Genomic DNA, 15,437 nt, shown 5'->3' with positions numbered 1-15,437 from the left:
CTGGGTTCAATTCCTCAGCACCACATATATAGAAAATGGCCAAAAGTGGTGCTGTGGCTCAAGTGGCAGAGTGCTAGCCTTGAGCAAAAAGAAGCCAAGGACAGTGTTCAGGCCCTGAGTCCAAGGCCCAGGACTGGAAAAAATAAATAAATAAAATGAAAATTATGTCAACCCCAGGACCCTGACCCCTTCAGGTTTAACAGCTTTAAACGGCTAGTTTCAGTATACATAATGTCAAGAATAATGGTCAAATGGTACTGACCCAAAACAGAATAAATAGCAGATGCACTTATGTGTTTACACATCTGCCTTTCAGATTAAGTTCAATTCTCAAAGTTCTATTGTGTTTTTTTTTTTGTTGTTGTTGTTATTTTTGCCAGTTCTGGTGCTTGGACTCAGGACATGAGCACTGTCCCTGGCTTCCTTTTGCAAGGCTAGGACTTTACCACTTGAGCCACAGTGCCACTTCTGGCTTTTTCTGTGTATGTGGTGCTGAGGAATCAAACCCAGGGCTTCATGCATGCTAGGCAAGCACTCTACCGCTAAGCCACATTCCCAGCCCCTCAAAGTTCTATTGTTGAAGCCAGTTCTCACAGTTCTATTATTGAAGTTGAGAGCTGGTGGCTTACACCTGTAATTCTAGCTATTCAGAGGCTGAATGAAATCTGAGGATTGTGGTTTGAAGTCGACCCAAACAGGAAAGTCCATAAAACTCTTATCTCCAATTAATCATCAGAAAACCATGGAGCTGTGGCTCAAAATGGTAGTGTGCTAGTACTGAGAAAAAATCTCAGGGACAGCACCCAGGCCCCAAATTCAAGCCCCATGACTGAGAGAAAAAAAAGTGTTTTTTCATGAAACTAGAAGTATATTATTGCTAATCAACATCCTCACATTGGACAAAAATACACCTTCTGGACTTATGCTTAGTATTTCTCTATCTGTACTACCTGAATTAAAATCAATGATGCCCCAAACTCTGCATGTACATTATGACTATACCAGTGCTAGAGGCTTTTTGCCTGATTATTCTCTAAACAATACAACTATTTTCACATATTTACCTTGTAATTGTTTTTTACAAGCCGTCTAGAGGTGATTTCAATGACACTAGAGGATGTGTGTACAAAAGCTGGGCCACTTCCTATAGGGGACTAGGGCATTTTAAGACTTTGGTATCTTTAAGGAGTCATGAAACCAATTCCACTCAGACACTGAGAAATGACTATATTGTGCTTTTTTGCCTTTTTTTTTGGCTTCACATTCCTACTCAGGCATTAAAATGAGCCTCCCAATTTTTCTCCACTTATTCATATTTCTCCTCCTTGATACATTCCTTCTTTCTCATTTTCTTTTCTTCTCCTTCTCCACTTTCTTTATTCTTTCTCTACTTCTGGGGATCAAATACAGAGCTTCACGAAAGCTAAGCAAGCAATCTACCCTTGTGCTACACCCCCAATCCTTTGACACATACTTGTTACAAACCAGAAAACTTCATTAGTCCCTCCATACTTTATGCACATATAGCAATTATGTTTTATCTTTCCAATAAGCTCTGAATATTTCTTTGCATCTCCATCAGAATTATTTGGTCCACATTATATCATGCTCTGAAACACTTCAGTAATTAGAATAGGTCACTATGTATTATTTGCTTCATATCTGGTCAGTGGCAAACATACACCTTGTTCATCTATGTTTGACCTGGCACAGACGCAGCAGGGAGTAGACATTAAATGCATAGCTGTATGAAAGAGTTAAGGTATGGTAATAGGAATTCAGAGAAGAAAGAAACTTAAGTATTCAAGTGAGTATAAGGTAATAGTGAACAGAAAGGTCTAGAAAAAATAGAAAAAGGAAAGTCTCAATACCCTCACATCTGTTAATTCAACAATTTGTTGATTATATACTCACGGGCCCTGCATTCTAGGAGCTTACAGTCTATCAGGAAAGTTAAAAAATACGAATAGTGCCTGTGGAGGATAGATAGAAGAATAACAAGAACCTAGATAGGGGCTCTTTGTAAAGCTGTGGCAGTTGATAAACCAGTGTGGGTAATATGGGATGTGATTATACAGAACATAATGTCCTTTATAATATTTTTTTCTGTTCATTTCCCCACCCCCCCAAGTCAGCCTGTTACTCTATGGATCTGGCTTCTTTGCCACTCCTGCCTGTTTCTATGACCCACATCCCTGCAGGCCAGTTTTATTCAACTCACCACTTTGAAATGTTGCTTGATTTTTCGTCCTATTTTTTAGGATACATATATTGATGTGGTGTATGTGTGTAAGCAAGTATTTCTCCATTAGTTTTTTTTTTTTTTTTTTTTCTTTTTGGCCAGTCCTGGGCCTTGGACTCAGGGCCTGAGCACTGTCCCTGGCTTCCTTTTGCTCAAGGCTAGCACTCTGCCACTTGAGCCACAGCACCACTTCTGGCCATTTTCTGTATATGTGGTGCTGGGGAATCCAACCCAGGGCCTCATGTATACGAGGCAAGCTCTCTTGCCACTAGGCCATATCCCCAGCCCCTCTCCATTAGTTTTTTAAATTAATAGATATGTTTAAAAGCAGTTTTAGGTTCACATGAATAGCTGAGTGTTAGGTACAAGAGTTCTTATCTACCCTCTTCCCTTCCTTCCCACACCATCAACATCTGCTATCAGTGTGGTGCATTTGTTGAACCAACACTGGTATATTATCACTATAGTCCATATATTCCATTAGTGTACAGTTTTACTCGTGCAGGATCATACTGCATAGTTCCTGTCCTTGGTCGTCAGTGCCACATCTGCATATGCCTCGCTTCTCTTAGGATATTGTACAAGGTAGCCTTTTCATCGGGTTGGCCTCTTCACTTAAGCACAGTGCATTTAATTTGTCTTCATTAGTGTATATTAATTGTACAAAGGGGTTTCATTGTGACCTACCACCTGTTTCACTTACTAATTCCTCCTCCTCTGCCAGAATTTTTTTTTTTTTTCTGCCAGAATTTTTTTATGTGGTGATACTAGAGCATGAACTCACTCGGTTTGCTTACTTGCTTGTGGCCAGTACTCCATCACTTAAACCACACACTTCCAGCCTGGTATTTTCTGTTGTTGGTTAATAAGATAGTATCTTTAGCATTTTCCGTGGCTGGCTTCCCTGGAATCCTCTGGATTTTAGCCCACTGAGTAGTTAAGATTATTGATGTGAGCCACCAGCTCACAGTGAATTGTTTTTTTGTGTCATTATCATCATTAGGTGGTTGTACAAAGAAATGTTGTAATTCCATGTCACGAGTACCTCGCATCTTGACTAGTCCTGCCCCTTCGATTGTTCTTGCCCCAATTTACTTTCAAGTTCTGGCTCCCATTTCTACCTTCAAGCTGGCATGGAGTATATACCTAGGTCAGAAGTCTCTTGCCCTTGCTCTCTGGTTATTGGGACACCTGGAGAGAGGTGGAACATCTTAGATCTCTGGTGCTGGACTGTGGGGCCCTGTGGAAGGGAGTGTATCATTTGGGGATATTCAGTGATGGTTACTAAGGAGGTGGACACATGTAGGAACCCCCCGCCCCTCCCCCCAGCCCTGGAGCTTGAATTCAGGGGCCTGAGCACTATCCCTGAGCTTTTCTTTTTTTGTACAAGGGTATTACTCTACCACCTGAACCACAACTACACTTTTGGGTTTAGTATTTTGTGTGTGCAGCACGTGCATGCGCCTGTGCATAGTTAATTGGAGATGACTTTCCTGCCCCAGCTGGTTTCCAACCACAGTCCTCAGATCCCATCCCTCTGAGTAGCTAGGATTATAGGAATGAGTCCCTGGTGCTGAGTTTTTAAAACTAATTCAGTTTGACAAATAAATATCTGTAAGAGCCATCCACTATGGCCTTGACTACAAAGCTTCTACAACAGGATCAAATTTCCTACAGAAACAGGTGTATTGGATCCGAGTCACTGGGTCACAAAAGAGTCCAAGACAGAAACAGAAAAGTAGGAGATTCCAAGTAAGAGGAAAGTGCCTGAATTATAGAGATGGCAGAATGAATCTCAACCCTACATAGGAGGGGAAATGATGAGTTACCTTCTTGTGGATCTGAGTCAGAAACAGACATAATTCATCTTAGTCATGCCACCAAAATGTTACCAGAAAGTCAGTACAGGTATACTTATATTGGATAAGAAAAATGCTGGCATGAAGCTGGATGCCGATGGCTCATGCTGTAATCCTAGCTACTTAAGAGGCTCAGGTCTGAGGATCCCAGCTTAGAAGCCAGTTGTGGCAGGAGCAACTGTGAGAATCTCTTCTCCAATACACTACTCAGAAAAGGCCAAAGTAGTTCTGTGACTTAAGTGGTAGAGCAACTCATGGGCAGTTCCCCACATTCAAGCCCCAGGACCAGCAAAAAAAGAAAGAAAAGAAAAATGCGGGCAAGGCGAAAAATGTGGTCTACAGTGTGAGTGCTATTGGGGGCTTGTACTCAGGTGCTCAAGCTCTTTCTTGGCTTTTCCAATCCATGGTTGGTACTCTAGCACTTGAGCCATACCTCCAATTCTGGCTTTTTGTTGGTTAATTGGAGATAGTCTCATAGATTTGCCTGCCTAGGCTGGCTTCGAAACTCAATCCTCAATTCTCAGTCTCCTGACTCATCTCTAATTAACCATCAGAAAACTGGAGGTGGTACGGTGGCTCAATGTGGTAGCCTTGAGCAAAAGAGCTCAGTGACAGCACCAAGGCCCTGAGTTCAAGCCCTTGACCAACCAAAACAAAACAAAACAACTGTTTTCTTTTTCCTTCTTTTTCTTTCTTTCCTTTTTTTTTTTGGCCAGTCTTGGGCCGTGAACTGTGGGCCTGAGCACTGTCCCTGGCTTCTTTTTTGCTCAAGGCTAGCACTCTGCCACTTGAGCCACAGCGCCACTTCTGGCCATTTTCTGTATATGTGGTGCTGAGGAATCGAACCCAGGGCCTCATGTATATGAGGCAAGCACTCTTGCCACTAGGCCATATTCCCAGCCTCTTTCTTTCCTTTTTGCCAGTCATAGTGCCTTGTTTTTTAATCTCATTTGCTAATCTTTGGATTGGAAAGTTTCAATCACTGAAAGGTAGGTAGTAATTCCTGCATTTGGTTGTTTTAAATGTTTGATTCATCCTTACTCTGATTCAGTCTTTCCCATATTTTCATGGTTGTGTTTATTTTCATCTTCTTGGAGTAGGTTTCTTTTAATTATCTTCTGCAGTGGTGGTCGGGTTATTTAGTTGGTGCTCCAAGCAGTCTTGTGTGTTCCATGAATATTTCTTTTACTCTTTTTATCAGAATGTTCTAAATCATCTACCTTGTCTTCAAGCTTTGATTTTCTGACCCCGTCTATTGGAGAAGTTTTCAACTGGGATACTTATTTGTTTGCCAGTAAGTAATTAAATCTCTCTCGAAAGCTTGCCCAACATTTCGGCCAAGTCTGGCTTTGAACTGTGAATCTCAGATCTCAGCCTCCTGTGCAGTGAGGATCATAGGAGTGAGCCACCAGTGCCTTCCTAGGTAGATTTCTTAAAACACAAATGGCACTAGCCAATTGAGTGCCAGGCAAACAGACTTTAGATCACAGGTAACTAAACTTCTAAGTTCACATAACCCAAATCATCATCATTATCATTGTCATCAGCTCCCTCCTCCTCCTGTTTTATTTAGTTTTTATTTTTTTATTTTTTATTTTTGGTGTGTCTGTATGTGGTGGTCTTAAGGCTTGAAGGCTTGATCTCAGGGCCTGGGCACTGGGTACTTTCTCTAAACTTTCTTTTTTCCTCAAGGCTAGTACTCTGCTACTTGAGCTATAGCTCTACTTCCTGATTTTTGCTGATTAACTGGAGGTAAGAGTATCACAGGTTTTCCTGATTGGGCTGACTTTAAATTGCAATCCTCAGATCTCAGCCTCCTGAGCAATGTGGATGTGATAGGTGCCTGGTCCCATATATTTTAAAATGAGATAACACAAACCTCTTATTTTGAGACATAGAAGGAGGCATTATCTCTATTATACTGAATAGTAAACCAACCTCCATTCTATGAAAGAAGACACTCTATATTCCAAGGCTGTTCACTATATGAATACCTTTGGAAATTACCACCCAACCTCTGCTCACAAAATGTGCAGAAATGCAAGAGTCCCATGGAGTCTAAACCAAGCTTTATATTTAAAAAATGCACTTAGTAATGGAATTTAGCATCCATTAGTTGTATACATGTGTATACAACTAGGGAGGGACTAAATTGTGGTAAACATTCCATTCATTCCAGCAATGAGAAAACACCATAGTGAGTCATCATTTAAAGTATTCATTCATAAATTACTTTTATTTCTCATTAAATGAGCACAGAGTCATTAGCATATTAATAACAGATATGTTTATTATCACATATCCATCAGTGCGGCTTTCAATACCACTTGAAACATGCATACCATCCTAGAGACGATCAGTTTTCCAGTGCTTCTTATTTGATACACATTACTGCAAAGCCATTATAAATTACTGAGGAGGTATTTGGTTAACAAAATAATAAATCATACTGCTAATACAAATCAACTCTTGTTACTGTACAAGAGTTTAATAGTATTTCTGGTAATTCCTATGTTAACTGGAAAACATAGATGTATTGCCATAATTATCTTTTTATATTGGTGCAACCTTGTATATTTTCTGTAGTTTTACAGTCATTGTAGCAGGTAGTTTGATGCAAGATTGTACTCCATATGTGAAAAAACCCAACAAATATCTAAATATTTTAAATTAAACCAATTATCAGTGAAAAACCCATGAAACACATAATTTTTAAAAAAAAATCTGTTTTCTGAAAATTTTATACTTTCTCATGGCAGTAAAATAATTCTCTCAAATTAAGGCACTAATAGGGCAATGCAACTCCCACTGACAGTGTTCTAATAATAATTTAAATTTCAAACAGTGCATACATTTCTTATACATTTGTTAACTTAATGTCTTTATCACTTAAAACCATAAAGAAATACATTATACAATTACAGAAATGATGTAACCCACAAAATGCTTTTATAGGTGTTTCTTTTGTACAGTTAGTTCCTAATGTCTCTAGTAGTAAAATATCTCAATATGGCTTGGCAAAATGCATAGATTAAATGTAATTTTTTTGTCTTCTCCCATTTCCCTACCTACAATATTGTGGAAATACATACAGTATTTTGTAAAGCAAATGTAAGATATTTAATTTCCTTATCAAGTCCACCATAGGCAATCAACAGTAAGGCTTTTTAATTCTACAGTGAGGGCACTTAATTTCAAGTGATATCACTGCTTTCAGAAAATATTTTTGTATAGTCTTGCAAGAGCACAAAAACTTAAGTCATTAAAAAAAAAAAACTTGTCTCATTTTGAGATATTTTCTTTACTCCATGAGCTAATCTTGATAGTGATGGCATTCCACTTCAAAGTGAAAGTTTATTTCTCTCACTTATATGAGGAAACTGTGTTCTATCATGACTGACAGGCGTTTTCTTAGAAATTCAAAAAGGCAGCACCTTTTTAAAAATATATATCTAGCTAAGCTTTCCCCCAATTGTACTTGCATTACATAGTAATAATTAATCTAATCTACCTGTAGGCAAACCCGCAATAAAAAAAAGAAGGAAACCTCAGTGTGCTTTTGTGCCAAAGCAAGGACAGAATAACAACAATCTTAACCCTGAAGCCTGTGATATTTGTGTCAAAAAAATAGCCTGTCTGCTCTGCATGGTTAAAGAAGCCTGGTTTATCAGGTAGCATCCCATGATTCCATAAGGCAGTAGGTCAATAAGGTTAACTGTTGGGAGAAAAAGAAAAAAAGCTGTAATTTAAGAAACAGTCAGTTTAGAAATATAAGAAACAAAAATCAGAGAGATCTGGCTTTTGGTTTAGTGCAAACATACAAAAAGGAGGAATATAAATATACATTATCTTTAAATAAAATAATGAACAATTACATAAAATGTAGGAAACACTTTGCTTCTATACTTTTCAAAACATTGTCTTATTTATAATCCTATTGTCACTTTATATGTACAATCCTATTATCCCTCCATCACTTTGGATCCAATTTATACCCTAGACTCAGGTGAATGAAATAGCATTCTACGGAAATAAATCGACCGATGTGATAATCTAGTATGATAGAGCTCAGGAATATATAAAGTAATAAGGAAGACTTGGTTACTGATGGTAGAAACTGAAAACAATAGTGAGTTAAGACTAGTTTAAGCCTGCTTCAAAGACATGAATGTCATTAGCAGAGAAGAAACTCAGTGTTAAGTCTCAGCTTTCAGATTCAAATGATATAATCTGGATTACATTTGATACAAAGTTAATAGTTGATACTGAGAAAAAAACAGACTTTAGAACTGGGAAAAAATATGTTCCAAAGTCTTGGGAAAGTTGCTTAATTCTTTGGGCCCCATTTATTCATATGTAAAGTGAGAACTTAATGAGGTATGCTTGCTCCAAAGAAAGGATTTAATCATGTCCAGTAGCTGTTTGTTATAGAATGTAAGGTTTTTGGAAAAAATCCATTAAAATTTAAAAAGGGAGGATTTAATTGGGAAGTTTCCTTGTAATTCCATACTCGTTAATAATACCAAATAATTTTGATTTGCCCCCCCACCCAGCAAAAACACATGCCAATAAAAGTAAAAAAAAAAAAAAGATGAGGAAAACTTATATGAACATAATAGATTCATTAAAAAGAAATGTAGCCAAGGGCTGGGAATATGGCTTAGCAGTAGAGTGCTTGCCTTATATGCATAAAGCCCTGGGTTCAATTCCTCAGCACCACATAAGCAGAAAAAGCCAGAAGTGGTGCTGTGGCTCAAGTGGTAGAGTGTTAGTCTTGAGAAAAAAAAAAGCCAAGGACAGAGCTCAGGCCCTGAGTTCAAGCCCCAAGACTGGCAAAATAAAAAAAAAAAAATGTAGGCAGGTACTGGTGGCTCATGCCTATAATCTTAGCTACTTAGGAGGCTGAGATTTGAGAATCATGGGTCAAAGCCAGCCTGGGCAGGAAAGGCCATGAGGCTCTTATCTCCAATTAATCACAAAAAAGGTTAGAAGTGGAGCTGTGGCTCAAGTGGCTAGAAGGCTAGCCTTGAACAAAAAAGAAGCTCGGGGACACCCCAAACCCTAAGTCTAGCCAAAAAAAAAAAGATGTAAACTACCAGTTGGTTAAATCAGTAAGGTCTAAATATATCCTCAAACTTCAAATCCTTCTGCCTTTATTTCTCCATTACTGAGAGTTACAGACAAGTTACAGAGTTACTGAGAGTTACAGACATGTTCAGCTAGCTCTATATGCATTTAATAGATATTATTTAGTCATTTTTCACATTAGTAAACGGGTTAACATTACCAAGTTTTTCCAGATGTGTTTTTGACCACTTTCCGAAAAGACTGATTTGCAGTGGATCTTGTAGAAAGCGTTCGAGGTGAGGCACGAACAAAACCAGATGGTGGATTTTTAGGGATTTTCTTTACTAAATGAGTTACCCATTTTTTCTGTTCATCCTGAGAACATGCTAGCAGCAGCATATCTCTTGCTGATGTTACATCATAACTTACTATATTTTAAAAACAAAAGCACAAATAAAACCATGCAATATTCATAAAACCAAGCCTATGGAATGAATAAATTAATTATTCTTGGGCAGTATTTCTCTTTATTAAAACAAATATATCTAAACCAATAATCATAAACTAACAAAAAAGTAAAATCAGAAATACAGTGAAGTGTGAAAGCTAAACGTTTTCACAAAACCTAAGACTCTTATGTTATCTTTCTTACCTTTCTCTGCATTTTGTACTCAAGATTCTGACTAACTGGAATACATTTTTGTCTATGATACAGCAAAGAAAGCCAGGCAAAAGGAAAAATTTAAAGTAGGAGCTTGTCACCAGCGGCTTATGCCTCTAATCCTACTCAGGAGGCTAAGATCTGAAAATTGCAGTTTGAAACCAGCCTGGACAGGAAAGTCCATGAGACTCTTGTCTCAAATTAACCAACCACCCAAAATCTGGGAAGTGGAGCTGTGGCTCAAGTGGTAGAGAGGTAGCCTTGAGCACAAAAGCTCAGAGACAGCAGCCGGGCCCTGAGTTCAAGCCCCAGGACTGGTACATACATACAAAAAAAAAATGAAATAAAAATAAAATAAATATAAAACTTCAAAGGAGGAATAATGGTAGAACTCACTGATACCTCTTTCTTAAACTCATTTCTGAATGATATAGTTTTTTGTTTCTGTTTTTCGTCTGTGTGTGTGTGTGTTGGACAGGGCTTGGGTGCTGTCCCAAGCCTTTTTGCTTAAGGCTAGTACTCTACCACTTGAGCCACACCTCTTTTTCTGGCTTTTTGGTAGCTGACTGGAGTCTCATGGACTTTGCTACTTGGGCTGTCTTAGAACCATGATCCTCCTCAGTGTCATGAGTAAATAGGATTTCAAGCATGAGCTGCTTGGTTACAGTTTTTTTTTGGCCAGTCCCGGGCCTTGGACTCAGGGCCTGAGCACTGTCCCTGGCTTCTTCCCGCTCAAGACTAGCACTCTGCCACCTGAGCCACAGCGCCCCTTCTGGCCATTTTCCATATATGTGGTGCTGGGGAATGGAACCGAGAGCTTCATGTGTAGGAGGCAAGCACTCTTGCCACTAGTATATTCCCAGCCCTAGAGTTTTTTTTTAAGATGATGGTTCTGTTTAAAAAAACACAGTGTGTCAAATGATGGTAGCTCAAGCCTGTAATCTTAGCTAGTTACAAAGGTGTGATGAAGGTGTGATCTGAGAATTTTGGTTCAAAGCTGGGCAGAAAAATCCAAAGATTCCCACCTCCAATTAACCAGCAAAATGCTGCATTGGAGATGTGGCTCAAATAATAGACAGAGTACCAGCCATGAGTAAAAAGCTGAGAATGTGAGGCCCAAACTTAAAGCTCCTATTCAGCACAATGTAACACACATGCATTACATACATATACATACATATGTGCATACATGCACTCATACATAAATAAAAATTATTACTTGCACGATAGGATTGCTCCATGTTGTTCCAGTGTCAAAGTATCATATCTTAACCTACTTCTTCAACTCAGTATAGAAATTCCTACACTTGCAGAAGGCATTTTACTAGAACTTAACTTTGTTATGAGCTAACATAACTTTGTTATCAGTAAAAAATAATGATGGTACCTTACCTTTACATGGAGAAATTAAGTCCTCTTTCTTATCTAAGTGATCTCTGTGGCACTTAACATGGCATCTTCGACACTCCAGGGCAGGAGGTGGCTTAAAAACATGCCAGAGAGGTTTGGCACAGGCCTCACAGTTGGCAGGAAAATGGTAGAGTGTAGGAATGAACTCATGGCCTTTGTGATTTTGGAAATTGGTTTTTTCAGTTTGTTGTACTGGTTCCATTTCTACTTCTTTTCTACATTCTCCTTCATTTGCATATAGTATCTACATTAAAACATTGTCAAGGAAGAATATTAACACAAGAACTTAATTGGTGAATGAAGGTTTCATATGCAGAAAAACACTGGTGTCTTTTACGTTTACTTCCAGAAAACCATTTGTATTAGGTAAGAGATAGTTTAGAAATATAATTTTAGACTTTTACCTGGAATATTTTTGGAATTTCTTCAGTTTCAGCTCTGTATACATCTCCTTGGGTTACAGGTCGAACATGAAACAATTTGCTAAGACAAAAAAATGCAAGCTATTATTAAAACTAATAATGAAAAATGGTAGACTTTCACTAAAGAGAACACAGAATAGCAAACAGGCTCATGAAAGATATTCAACATCATTCCTCATTAGGGAAATACAGTAATCCCATCAAATGTCAGTAAGGATAAACAGAATCTATATCATTAATCTAATTCGGGTAGAAATGTAAAATTGCAGATATGCTCTGGAAAACAATATGATAAAATTTCAAAATATTAACAAGCTTGAGCAATAGTGGCTCACACCCATAACCTTACTATTAAGGAAGCTAAATTATGAGAATAATGGTTTGGAGCCAGCCCAGGCAGACAAATCTGAAAGACTCTCATCTTTACCTCACCAGAATAAACTGAAGTGGAGGTGTAGCTCAAGTAGTAGTGCTCTAGCTATGAGTGGAAAAAGCCAAGACAAACCCTAAAGCTCAGTTCAAGCTCCAGTACCAGAACATATTAATTAAAATTGCCTTACTATTCTTGGGGGATTGTTTCTATGATTCCTTGTTTTTTTGGCCAGTCCTGGGCCTTGAACTCAGGGCCCGAGCACTGTTCCCTGGCTTGAGCCACAGCGCCACTTCTGGTAGTTTTCTATATATGTGTGCTGAACAATCGAACCCAGGGCTTCATGTATACTAGGCAAGCACACTTGCCACTAGGCCATATTCCCAGCCCTCTAGGACTCCTTATAGGCAACAAAATCTGAGGAGTATAGATCTCATATAAAATACTGTAATGTTTGCATATAATCTGTGCAAACTTTCACATAAATTTAAGTCATTTCTAGATTAGTAACACAATATAAACTCTATGTAATAGCTGATATGTGTGTTTATGTGTATGTTCCTGTTAGAGATGACACAGGGCTTTGCAAATGCGAGGCAAGCATCCCATCACTGAACTAAATTTCAGCCCTTCCTGAATATTTTTGATCTTCAATTCAGTACAAACTTCAATGTTCAGAAGGTTGTCTACCACTCAAAACCAATTTAAAAAACCAATTACAAGTAGGATTTGTCTGAAGAAAATCACATTGAGTGAATAAAATCCGATTGTAAAAGATTACATACTACTTGATTTCACTTACAGAAAATTCTCAAAATGCAAAAAAAATTTTATAGAAATAGAAATAATATAATGGTGCCATGGATTAGGAAAAAGTGGAAAAAATAGTTCAGAGATTCTGGCCTAGTGGCAAGAGTGCTTGCTTCCTATACATGAAGCCCTGGGTTCAATTCCTCAGCACCACATATATAGAAATGGCTAGAAGTGGCACTGTGGCTCAAGAGACAGAGTGCTAGCCTTGAGCGAAAACAAGAAGCCAGGGACAGTACTCAGGCCCTGAGCTCAAGGCCCAGGACTGGTAACAACAACAAAAGAATTATGGAGCTGGGAATATGGCTTAGTGGCAAGAGTGCTTGCCTCATATACATAATGCCCTGGGTTTGGTTCCTCAGCACCACATATATAGAAAACAGCCAGAAGTGGTGCTGTGGCTCAAGTGGCAGAGTGCTAGCCTTGAACAAAAAGAAGCCAGGGACAGTGCTAAAGCCCTGAGTTCAAGGCCCAGGACTGGAAAAGAAAAAAAATTACTCTGTGGTGGTCACATAAATCTACACATGAGATAAATGTATTCACATTTCAAAGAAAGAAGTAAAATTACTGTATTGAATTTCTTTGTAAAAAGACCTGTGGAACTCACTCCAAAAAGTAACACACCTATTAAATTAGTAAATATATAGCAAGATCAGAGGATTTGAGGTCAATACACAAAAATGTCAAGTTTAGACTCAGTTAATCAAAACAAGGATAAGTGGGCAGGGCAATCCTAGCTACTAAAGAGGTTGAAATCCCAAAGATCAGTTTGAAGTGAAGCCCAGGCAGAAAACTCCATAAAGTTCAATCTCTAAAATAACAAAAAGCTGGACTGGAGATGTGGCTCAAGTGGTAAAACACCAATGAAGCAAAGTGAATAAGCACAAGGCCTTTAGTTCAAACCCTAGTACTGGCCAAAGGAAAAAAAAGATGAGTCTCATGGACTTTCCTGTTTGAGCTGGCTTTGAACCTTGATCATCTAGATCTCAGCCTCCTGAGTAGGTCTGTCACCATGGTTACAGAGAGGACCGTGGTTTTGATTGTTGTAGACATAAAGGTGAGACCCTATTCAAAAAGTAGTAAATGGGCAAAAGAGGTGGAAAAATGTGCAAGGCACAATAGTTCATGGCAAGCTCAATACCCTGAGTTTAAAACCAAGTACCATTTAAAAAAAAATCTTAAAAAATAAAACTAAAAACAAAACCAACACAAACAAAAACTAGACTAAGTGAAAGAAGCAAGGCACAAAAGTGGATGTAATTACATTTATATGACATTCTAGGAAAGTCAAAACTCATATAGTCACAGAAATCAGATTGGGGCTGTGGATATGTATTAGGTGGTGACTACATACATAGGTATTCACAATTATAAAATGTCACTGCTTAGTTGTCAAATCCTTAGGAGCCACTTAGTTGACTCTGTGAAATTACTTCTCAAAAAAAAAAAAAAGGGAAAATCCACTTAAAATGTAACTAACAGGGCTGGGAATATGGCCTAGTGATAAAGTGCTTGCCTCATATACATGAAGCCCTGGGTTCAATTACTCCACACCACATATATAGAAAAAGCCGGAGGTGGCACTGTGGTTCAAGTGCTAGAGTGCTAGTCTTGAGCAAAAAGAAGCCAAGGACAGTACTCAGGCTCTGAGTTTAAGGCCCAGGACTGGCAAAAAAAAAAAAAAAAAGTAACTAACATTAAGATGTAAAATGTTATTTCATCACCTCATAATTTACAACTAATGCTTTAAGAAACACTAATACTTTCTAGTTTTTGCCCAATTCTTTTTCCATTCTAACCATAACCCATTCCATACATATTAAATTTCAAAGGAATGGTAATCCTTCATTTAAATTTCTAACAAATAGTGGCACTTTAAATTTATATATTGTCACTTTTTTTCTTTTTGCTGTTCCTGGGGCTTGAACTAAAGGGGGTCTCCATGCTGTCTCTGGGCTTGTCTGCTCAAGGCGAGTACTCTACCACTTGAACCAAAGCTCCACTTTGGCTTTTTTGGTACTTAAATGGAGACAAGAGTCTCACAGGCTTTCCTGCCCAATGTGGCTTTCAAACTGTGATCCTCAGATCTCAGCCTCCTGAGTAGCTAAGATTACAGGCATCTTATGCGCGTTTTCTTATACTACTTATACTATATACTACACACACACATATAACTAAATATATAACTAACATCTTTATGTATATTGTAGCATCTATGGTAAGTTTTAAAAATGCATACTAGGGGGAAACATGTATTTATTTCTCTTTGAGAAATTATTAAAAAAAGAACAGATATATTTTTATTCCTAATTTAAACTACTGAAGATGTCACTCCAATGACCAAAGAATACTTTTTTATATACTCTCTGAACTCCCCAATACTTGAAATTACAATTTTCCCTTTCAGGATTTACTAAGTAAGATTTCATAGAAAATTAGTATTTATAAAGCCAGTTCCACTGGTGACTCACTCCCGCAGTCCTGGCTACTCTGTAGGTTAAGCCCTGGAAAACTGAGGTTCAAAGCCAGCCCAGGCAGGAAAGTTTCTGAGAATCCATATCCAGTTAACCAGCAAAATGCTGGATGTGGCTCAAGT

General features: G+C 38.2%; 1 protein-coding gene across 2 annotated transcripts in view; it reads right to left on the bottom strand.

The window, feature by feature from the left end:
• Window positions 1-6,369: 6,369 nt before the first annotated feature.
• Rock1 (Rho associated coiled-coil containing protein kinase 1) overlaps window positions 6,370-15,437 on the bottom strand; it is a 123,817-nt gene continuing 114,749 nt past the window's right edge. For both annotated transcript variants that reach the window (XM_048363694.1, XM_048363696.1), the window contains 4 exons: window positions 11,644-11,722; window positions 11,222-11,483; window positions 9,389-9,596; window positions 6,370-7,816 (listed from right to left, as the gene is read on the bottom strand). In XM_048363694.1, the coding sequence (XP_048219651.1) occupies window positions 7,813-7,816; window positions 9,389-9,596; window positions 11,222-11,483; window positions 11,644-11,722 (553 nt within the window). In that variant the 3' untranslated portion in view covers window positions 6,370-7,812. The remainder of the gene's footprint in view (window positions 7,817-9,388; window positions 9,597-11,221; window positions 11,484-11,643; window positions 11,723-15,437) is intronic.

This window comes from Perognathus longimembris, chromosome 15 (genome assembly GCF_023159225.1).
Source record: "Perognathus longimembris pacificus isolate PPM17 chromosome 15, ASM2315922v1, whole genome shotgun sequence".
In the NCBI taxonomy this organism is placed as follows: Eukaryota; Metazoa; Chordata; class Mammalia; order Rodentia; family Heteromyidae; genus Perognathus; species Perognathus longimembris.
The sequence above is the reverse complement of the archived record's forward strand: the minus strand, read 5'-3'. Positions and strand labels throughout refer to the sequence as shown.